Below are 10,046 nucleotides of genomic sequence, written 5' to 3' on the forward strand. Positions count from 1 at the left end.
ATGAACTAAAAGTCTTGACAGGCAATCAAGAGTAAAAGCAAAAGTGTCTATTTTTACCATTAGTGTTTGATGTAGTCCTGGAAATACTAGCTATAGAATTAAGACTAGAAGAAGAAATTGAGGAAATAAATATAAACAAACAGAAAACAAAATTATTGCTTTTTGCACATAACATCATGGTTTATTTAGTGAACCTTAGAGAGGAAAATAAAAATTACCTAAAATAATGTCAGCAACCTTATAGACTGTAAAAGAAATCTACATAAATCAGCAATATCTTTACATATTAGCACTAAAACCTTTCAACTCTATGAATTAGGGAACACTTCAAGACCAAATGAAGATTGGAGAAAATCTCAGGAGATACAGTGGACAATTTTTATTACATAAAATCTAAAACTTTCACATGAACAAAATCTATTCAGCTAGGAAAAAAATCTTTGCAGTAAGTTATTCTGATGCCTATCATTTCCAAAATATATAAGGAACGAATTCAAATTTATAAGGATAAAAACCATTCCCCAACTGACTCAAGCACTAGAAATAGGCAATCCTCAGAGGAAAAAAAAAATCCTTGTTATTAATAGCATATGAAATAATGCTTTAAGTCATTAATAATTAGAGAAATATAAATTAAAGTAGCTCAGAAGTCCCACTTCACACACACCCCACTCATCAAATTGGCAAAAAAGACAAATATTGAAAGGGTTGTGGGAAAAGAGGTATATTAGCACACTATTTGGAGTTGTGAATTGGTTCAGCCATTCAGGAAAGCAAGTTAGCAATACTACCCAAAACTTACTAAATGAAGCAGACAATGTAAACTCAGTATATCACTACTAGGCTTATATTCTAAAGAGATCAAAGAAAGAGGAAAATAATTCATATGTACAAAATATTTATGACGTCTTTTTATGGTAATAAAGAACTAGAAAGGCATGTCTATCAATTGGGGAATGGCTGAACACATTATGGTATATGAATGTAATGGAATATTCTTTTACTATGAGAAATTATGAAAAGGCTGGTTTCAGAGAAATTGTATGAAGAATTGTATGAACTGATGCAGAATAAAATGAGCTTAATTAGAATAATTTACGTAATGACAACATTGTAAAGACAACTTTGAAAGCAATGCTAATCAAAGCAACTCCTACAATACTAGGAGTCCCATTGATAAAACATGCTACACAACTCCTGACAAAGGGATGATAGACTCAGGATGCAGAATAAGACATTTTTTGGACACATCCAGTGTGGGATTTCATTTGTTTATCTATGCATGTTTGTTAAAAAGGGGCTTCCCCCATAGTGATAATGGTAAAGAAATAGATATTTACTAATTGAGCATTTTTCAATTAAAAATAGTATATGAAAGCCTCTGCTTATGAAAAAAATGCCTATTAAATGAGAAATTCTTTCCCCCCCTTCAATAGAAAAACTATCCAAATTTTAGGAGGCTGCGAAAGTCATTCTCCGAGACTTGAATTTGGGAGTGCATATACTTATGTGATAACAAAGGTAAGCTACCAATTCCATTGTAGCAGATTTGTTACAGATTTCTGTGCTATTTGCATCTACCCCCCTCCCCCATATCACTATAGTTAACATTTCTAGTGTTTCAAAAGTAATTATCAATTGAGTATGTAATTAATTTAATTTGGGATTTACCTTATTAAACATTCTTTCTAACTTTAATTCTAATTCGTTGAAACCAGAGACTATTTAAACAATCTTCTTGATTTTTTTTGTTCTAAAATTAAAAAATCAAGCCCTGTCTCCTCGAGATATTAGTGATAAATAGATTTTGAGCCAGATTTTTATCCTGTTAAGATGCCTTAAGCAAACTGTATCTTTGCTCAAATTTTATTCTCACCCTTTGAAAGAAGTATTGGTAGCAAATACTTTTATAGTCTACTAAGATATAGTTCCATAATTCTTTCATGTGAATTAGGGTACTTTCTTAAACTTCATTAGAAATGCTCATTGTGTGTCTTGGTTAAAAGAAAACAAAACTCATGACTGTCCTCTAACCTTTAAAATTCCATTACTACTCTTTTTTAGGAGGCAAAAATGTATTAATCTCTCTTTACCCTTTATCTCTTTTCTTATTACTTTAGTGTGATGCCAATGGCCTAGAATTCAAGAATTTTGTAGATATTGAACCCAATACAGTCAATATGGCTCTACAGATCCCACAATATTTCCTTCTGACCTGTGGTGAAGTTGTCTTCTCTGTAACTGGCTTGGAGTTCTCATATTCACAGGTTCTGTATTCTCTTTTTCTCTCTCCAAAAACATTCATATCTGTACCCTTGTTATTTAGATTGTAGATCTAGCAATATCATTAGTCCATACCTATTGAATATGTTACTCTTTGGAACAGTATTAGAACAATTTTGTTTGTAATCTCATTTAAGGTTCGTATGAAAATTTATTCATACTATTTCTCGATGCTCAAACGAGAGTCCATAAAAGATTTTTGAGGCATCAAACTGCATTATCAGTTCAGAATGAAGCTCAGAATAACTGAAATACTGTTTGATTTTCCACCTAGCCAAACTTTGTTTGTAATAACTAGCAAGGTACTCCAGTAACAGTTGTATGGATTAAGCAGTTGGAGTAGTTTAATAGATCCAGTTCATTAGAATTGTTACTTTAATCAAATATCTACTAAACAAAATCTAGAACCCTAAATTGTTACAATTCTCCCTCATCAAATTAATTTTTTCAGATGAACAAATTTCTAAGGAGACATTTGTGCACAGGAAAAGTTTGAAGGGACAGGCTGGTGCTAGAGATCAGTATACCATTAACTTATTCATGTTGAGAATGATCATTTTCATCTAATCATTTTAGACTCAACCTAGTAAGTATCTAGGTAGCTTAGGGAGAATAGTTTTTTGCTAACAAATGATGAGCTGGTTGATTCTAGAAAACATGAGACTTGCATGAAATAATGAAAAGTTGAGCTGAACCAAGAGAACATTTTATATGGTAACAGCAATATTGTCCGAAAAATAGTTATAAACAACCAGATTGTTCTGAGTACTATAAATACTCAGATCAACTGTAAATGTCATCTATCTCCAGAGAAAGAACTGATAAATAGAAGTATGCATAGGATGGTTTTACATACATTCATAAATCTGTGCCAAATGGTGGCTTACTCTAGTGCACAGTGGGGAAGAAGGGAGGAAAACAGTTCAGAATTTGAAATTTTAACCAAAAAAATTTATATGTATATATATAAATATACATATATGTGTGTGTGTGTGTGTGTGTGTGTGTGTGTGTGTGTGTGTGTATTCCTTATCCTGTACTAGGTAAGTGACTATTGCAAGGATATTTTAACATTTGACTTAGTTAATTATTCTTTTTCTCTTCTACATGTAAGCCAGAATGATTGACCTAATGATAAAATTTTAGTGCCAACCAAGCAGGCAATCAAAGCTTCCTGCTGTTGAATTTGCATCTTTTTGTGAATGTCTTATTTCTACAGGCTCCTTCCAACATGAAGTCAGTACTTCAAGCAGGCTGGCTGCTCACTGTGGCTGTGGGGAACATCATTGTTCTTATTGTAGCTGGAGCAGGCCAGTTCAGTGAACAGGTAAGTAGATGCTTGAAAGAGCCCTGGTTATGTTCAGCCCCTTGGAGTTCTGCTTGGGCAGAAAGAATTGGCTCCATGGTTGAACTCATCAGTATTGTTAGTCCCAGTGACCCAGCTGTCTTTGTTGCAATAGCAAGGGCTGTATGGCTTTCCCTGTACTTTCTACATTATGGCCACTGGTAGCTGTTAGACACAGGAGAATTTCCATGAAGTGTGTATATATTAACAACTTTTCCCCTCCCTTTTTTCTCTACTACTTCTGCACCTTTAAAGTGGGCTGAGTACATTCTCTTTGCCGGGCTGCTGTTGGTTGTTTGCGTTATATTTGCCATCATGGCGTATTACTACACCTATGTCAATCCAGCGGAGATTGAAGCCCAGTTTGGTGATGATGATGAGAAAAAGAAGAAACCTGAAAAAACTGGGGATGTATATGATCCATATGAAAAACCTGAGTCATTTTCCCAGACATCGATGTGAATGTTAAGAGCAAATGCTGGGAACACATGAGGACTACTGTAATGTAAGCAGAGCATGATTGGACTGTGACTGATGAGGAAGAACTTAATTTGTCAGTACCTGTGGTGGGCAACCATACCAAGCTAACTCTTCTCAGCTGTAGTGAATGGCAATCTCTGAAAGCATTTATAAGACAGATTTGCTTTTAAAAAGAAAGCACAAATTTAATTTTTATAACACAAACTCAACCTTGTTGAGGACTATCCTTATCTCCACCATGAAAAGAACTAGCCATTTTTTATATTTTTCTTTTTTATCGTGAAAAGGCATCTTTCCAAATACACCCTACTGTCTACACTTCAGTACACTTCTAACAAGAGACATGATGTTAGAAAATGTAACTAAAATCCATGCTAAAAATCAACCAACCAACCCATAGTTCAGTATATGAATGTCTAATTACCTGTTAGTATTACTTCACTGTCCACTTTCACCAACTTCTACCTCTTCTTAAGCTGTGTGTGTAACTCAGAAAACTGCTCAGAAGAAGGCCAGTTATGGTACTGGGTGAATAAATGATTTATTGAATAAATTCCTGTTCCTAAAAATAAATGCTTAGAATTTTTGCTTTGGAGGAAGTAAACAGTTTTACTTGTTGGATCTTGGCTTTTTGACAGATAATCGTTTCAATGGTTGGACATTGTAAATGTACTTCTTGGGCAGTTCATGTCCCACGAACTCAGGTTTCCATATTTTCCCAATTTCTGTCCTCAGTTTGTGTATTTCTTGAGCCAGCAATCTAGAATGTCAATGAAATCAGTTCTTTTGAAATATTTAGTGTGGATATTCACTCTGTCAACCTAAACAGAATGCTTATGTGCCTTAGATGATCTTTACAACCAAAAATTTCATCTCCTGATAACCCAGTTCTCTGGGTCCTCTGAGCTCAATGAATTGAGAAGTGAATGAGTGATGGGAATGTCTCTTGGTAGAGTCTCTTTTAGATACTATTGGGTTTTTTCCCCTCTCTTCCTTTTCAACCAGGTTAGACTGAATCCCTGGTAACCCCTCACACAATGGAGAGAGTCTAATCCTCTAAGACCAAAGAGTGAGGATACAATTGTTCTTAATCCTTGATACTCAGCTACTTCTGCCTTAATTAAAATGCTGAATGCTGAAGAAATTCAGGCTAAAAGGATGAGGCTTCTATTGATAACTATATTTGCAATGCTGTATTAGTCATATACTAAAGGATGTAAAATCCCCATTCTCTTTTCTATCAATAAATCTTTTGGGTTTTACTATTCCTATTCTGCACTTGGAGAAACTGAGGATCAAGGTTAAATTACTTGCTCAGGATCATACATCTAATATATGTGTGAGGCAGAGTCCAAACCTAGGTGCCTTATGATTTCAAGTTTAGGAATCTTGCCCACTACCCTGTCTGATTTCATCAATGTAACATTCCCTTCATTGATGCAGGTCAACACTCCTCTCTCATAATTCTGAATTGCTGTTGCAAACAAAATAAAATTTTAAAAAATCATTACTTGACAGTATGATAAGACCTTGCTTCAAAACCTAGCTCTGCTTCTTGCTATGTAAACTTGTACAAGTCACTAATTTTCATTGGGTGTCCACTTCTATATCTTGCCACTAGACCCAGATGGCTCTGGAAGAGAAAATGGGGCTGGTGACTTTGCACAGCCCTGCCTCACTTAAATCCAGTTCACTTGCATATCATGGCATCACCTTCTTGATGTCATGGTCCTCTTAGAGAATAAAGGATAAACAATGACAACGGAGTCAGTGTTGTAAAAGACTTAATGCATTTCACTCTGATGATCAACCATGATTTCAGAAAACTCTTGAAGAATGCTGTCCACCTCAAGAATGAAACACAATGTCCAAATATGCATCATGAGAAACACATTTTTGGATGTGGCAAAGTAGAAAGTGGTTTGGTTGACTGCTCCTATGACACGAGATTATTTTTTTGTTAATCTTTCTTTGTGGCTAGATGGAACAATGGATACCATTGAATCTGGAGTCAGGAAAACCTGAGTTCAATATAGTTTCTGACATTTATAAGCTATGTGATCCTGGGAAAGTCACAGCCTCTGTCTGACTCAGTTTTCTCATCTATAAACTGGAAATAATAGTAGAATCTATTTCTCAAGATTACTGTGAGGATCAAATAATGTTTCTAAATCACATAGCAAACTTTAAAGCACTGTGTAAATTCTAATTATATGTTCCAAATTTCGGTATTTCTTCCTTTCTATCTATTCTTTCTTTATGGTGAGGGAAGAGGAGATTTAAAGGGAAAAATGCTTTATAATTGAGAAAATTATTTCAAAAAATAAATTAGAAGTAGAACAGATGTTTCTTAAGCTCTCTTTCATTTCTAAATATTATGGATAGTCATAAGTTATAATCCTCCTAGGTGAAAGAAAATTCTTTCTTTCACAGAATCATGGTGTTATTAAATATTGGATTATTTATGCACAGGAAGAAGAAAGAAAACTGAAAAATAATATTTAGAACTTGTATATTTAAAATTGAGTCTATAGTGAAATTTGATCATTTATACTGGGTGCATACTACCAAAAAAGTACAGTATGAATGGTGATATTGGTTTCTATAACAAACTCAGCCACTGTAGTCTGGTGGTGATGGGAGAAGATAAAAATTAGTAGCTAATATTTTCAACTTTTTTTTAATAAAAGGAAAAAATCTTGAAGGCATTTAGTAACATCTCCATTTGTTTAATGACACCTTACTTCTGCCTAGTTAATTGAGATTGATGTCAATTTTCAACCAATTTATAGTAATTTAAAATAATATTTCATTCATTTAATTTTAAAAGAAATTTCGATGTCACCTGACAATTTTTTCTTGGCCACTTCATTCTTTCTACCTGTCAATACTATGACATTTCTAAAAAGAATAGTTTGTATTTGTTGGTTCTATCTTCCCACTCCAAATCCCTGCAATTTGGTTTCTGTTTCCATTCCTCTTCTGAAATCATCTGCTGCAAAAATGATCAGTGACCTAATTGCTAAATGCAATGACATCTTAGTTCTCAATCTTCTTGACTTTTCTGCAATATTTGTTACTGACCACTCCCTTTTCTCTAATGTTCTTTTTCTGTTTTACTGTCTTCCATGACACTTGTCTCATCACTTCCCCCCCTAACTTTCTGAAAGTCTGTGCTAGTCTTCTTTGTCCTTCCTCCTCTTGCCCCTTAAATGAAGCCATCCGCTAAGTCTCTGCACTTGGATTTCTTCATTTCTTTGGTGATGGGTAATTTTCCAACTACTTTGGCTTCAATAACAACTTCTAAAGATGGACAGGTCATAACTGCACTTTCTGAGTAGGTGAGAAACCTACTCAGAGATCATGTAACTCAACCCTTAACCATGGAGTAACGTATGTGGAGAAATATATGGGTGGTCATCCAACCTTGGGCACCTACGTGGGCATAGTGGATAGAGTGCCAGACCTGGAGTCAGGAAGACTCATCTTCTTGAGTTCAAATCTGGCCTCAGACAACTTGTGTGACCCTGGGCAAGTCACTTAACCCTGTTTGACTCAGTTTCCTCATCTGTAAAATGAGCTGGAGAAGGAAATGGAAAATTATTCCAGTATCTTTGCCAGGATGACCCCAGATAGGGTCATGAAGAATTGGACATGACTGAAACAACTCAACAATTATGACACTAACAACAAAATCTAACCTTTGCTTGAAAAAACCATCAGTCTGGGGAATTCACCACCACTAAATGTCTGATTTTGAATAGCTCTAATTGTTGGGAAGATTTTCTTTAGATATAGCTGAAATCTTTGTAATTTTCAATCAACCTTAGTTCTGTCCTTGAGGGTCAACCAAAATAAATCCTATTCCTCTTCCCTATACTATTTCAGACCAAGGCTATAAAGTGAGACCCTCACTACCTTCATTCTCCTCACCACAGTCCTATTGATATGGCTTAAGATCCCATTAGTCACAGAATCATACTTTTAGAGTTAGATGAGATCTCAGTGGTCATCTATTCTATCCCACACATTAAAAAACCATCTTCTTTACAAACACACCAGAGAAGTGGTTATCCAACCTTTTCTTGAAGACCTCCAATGAGGTGCTCCCCAGGCAACCCTTTCCATGACTGTCTAGCTCTACTTCTTTAGGATATTTTTACTTCTATCAACTCTGTTGCCTCTCTGAAACTTTCATCCATTGCTTCTAGTTCAAGCCTGTGGAAAGCAAAACCCATATGTCATAGACTATACACTTCACCTGTCACTCATTTTTCTGTGACTGGCTAGCTTCCCGCCCCCCTTTTCCACTTAGCAATTTAATTTCCTTCACTAAAGTCCTCTGAAACCTCATCTTATAGGAGGCATCATCGTGTAGTGCAGAGCTTCAAACATACAGGTCCATAAAACTCCCCAGTGCTATCAAACCACATTAAAATGTATAGGGGAGGTATTTAACAAAAATAAATACAAGATAGATGCTATTAAAATTTAGTTTTCTAAGTCAACATGTGGCTCACAGGGATCCTTACGTATAGTGCTCAGGGCCTGCCCTGAGCTGTCGCCTGGAGCTTACCTCTCCAGCTGCTCCAACTGCTTTACCGGTCTTCCAACGGTTCCGGGCCCCTCCTGTGGGGGAGGGGAATGACCAAACAGTGCACTCGAGGAGCTGCTTACTGCACTTTATTGCTTACCCCAAATCCTCCCGACCTTCCCGTGTTCCCCCTTATATACCCTGCCGTAGCTCCTCCCATGTTCCGCCCTGGAGGCAGAGCTCAGCTCCGGAAGGGGCGTTCCCAGCACCCAAAGGCGGGTTCTCACCCCCAGGCGTCTCCGGGCTCACCAGCGGGCCATGGTCCAGAGCTTGGCCCTCTACAGTATAGTGGCACCTGTTTCCACTTGAGTTTGACACTGTTGGTGTAGCAGAAGGAATGCTGGCTCCAGCTTCCAATCTTGGCTCTACCACTTACCTCTTGTGTAACCTTGAACTTTCTGCCCCTCAGTTTTCTCATCTATAAGATGAAGATGCTAGATTGACTCTGAGATCCCTTCAAACTACAGATTCATGAGCCTATGATCACCATGGCATGACTGTAGTTTCAGTTATCCAAATACTGTGCCACGTGAAACATAAACTCTAGCACGTCTTACCAAGTTGGAAGGCTTCAAGTATTGATCTGGAAATTATGTATATTTTTCATCCAGAAACCAGCCTAGTTAAATCTGGAGAAACTCATCACCAGGTTGACCATAGAGTGAACAAATTTTTAGCCATGCCACCTAATAAATAGCAATATTTATATATAAATATTAATAATATTGATTATATTCATTATATTTGTTTTATTTATATATTATAGTAATATAAATGTTAATCTAAATAAATCATAACTCATAGGGAAGTTTTCATTGGTTTTGGTCAAGTACTCATACCAACAACACCACAGATCCTTGGACCTCTGAAATACCTTTAACTTAGATAGAAGGAAATAATTACTGGACTTGGAAGATCATAGTTAGCACCTTTGTGCCTCCTTTGTATGTATCTGCTAGGGTGGGCCAGGTGTGTGAGTATAAAGGGAGAAAACAGGAAGAACTGGCTATTCCAGACAAGAAGATACAGTGCAAAGACAATGTAAGGAAAGATTAAAACAGAACTTACCTCTAAGTATTCTGTCTTTCTTGTTGCATACTCTGAAAATGACCACAAAGAAAACTTTGTCATAAATGCTTTTGAAGACAGCAAGCAACATTTCATAATCTCCCAAGACACTAAGCTATGATAGAAATATCATCGAAATTGCAAATGAGGTTAAATCTGAGAATAATTCAGTTGTGTCTATAGGAGAATCACTTATCCTTTCTTAGCCTTAGTTTTCCTTCTCTGTAAAATGGGCGTACTCCTTATGCTGGGTTGCTATAAGAAAAGCATATAGGA

The 10,046-nt window shown here is 36.1% G+C and overlaps 1 protein-coding gene and 1 long non-coding RNA gene across 2 annotated transcripts in view; one reads left to right on the plus strand and one right to left on the minus strand.

Moving 5' to 3' along the window:
* The window catches only part of SLC15A1 (solute carrier family 15 member 1), a 56,964-nt gene extending 51,349 nt beyond the window's left edge, over positions 1–5,615 (plus strand). The window contains exons 20-23 of the mRNA XM_072622071.1: positions 1,437–1,521; positions 2,121–2,267; positions 3,503–3,610; positions 3,884–5,615. Coding sequence (XP_072478172.1) covers positions 1,437–1,521; positions 2,121–2,267; positions 3,503–3,610; positions 3,884–4,090 — 547 coding nt within the window. The 3' untranslated portion in view covers positions 4,091–5,615. The remainder of the gene's footprint in view (positions 1–1,436; positions 1,522–2,120; positions 2,268–3,502; positions 3,611–3,883) is intronic.
* Positions 4,631–8,916, minus strand: LOC140512728 (uncharacterized). The gene is made up of 2 exons (XR_011969890.1): positions 8,685–8,916; positions 4,631–4,868 (listed from the first exon to the last, which is right to left on the minus strand). It is a non-coding gene; the product is annotated as an uncharacterized lncRNA (long non-coding RNA).
* Positions 8,917–10,046: the final 1,130 nt, after the last annotated feature.

This window comes from Notamacropus eugenii, chromosome 6 (genome assembly GCF_028372415.1).
Source record: "Notamacropus eugenii isolate mMacEug1 chromosome 6, mMacEug1.pri_v2, whole genome shotgun sequence".
Taxonomy (NCBI): Eukaryota; Metazoa; Chordata; class Mammalia; order Diprotodontia; family Macropodidae; genus Notamacropus; species Notamacropus eugenii.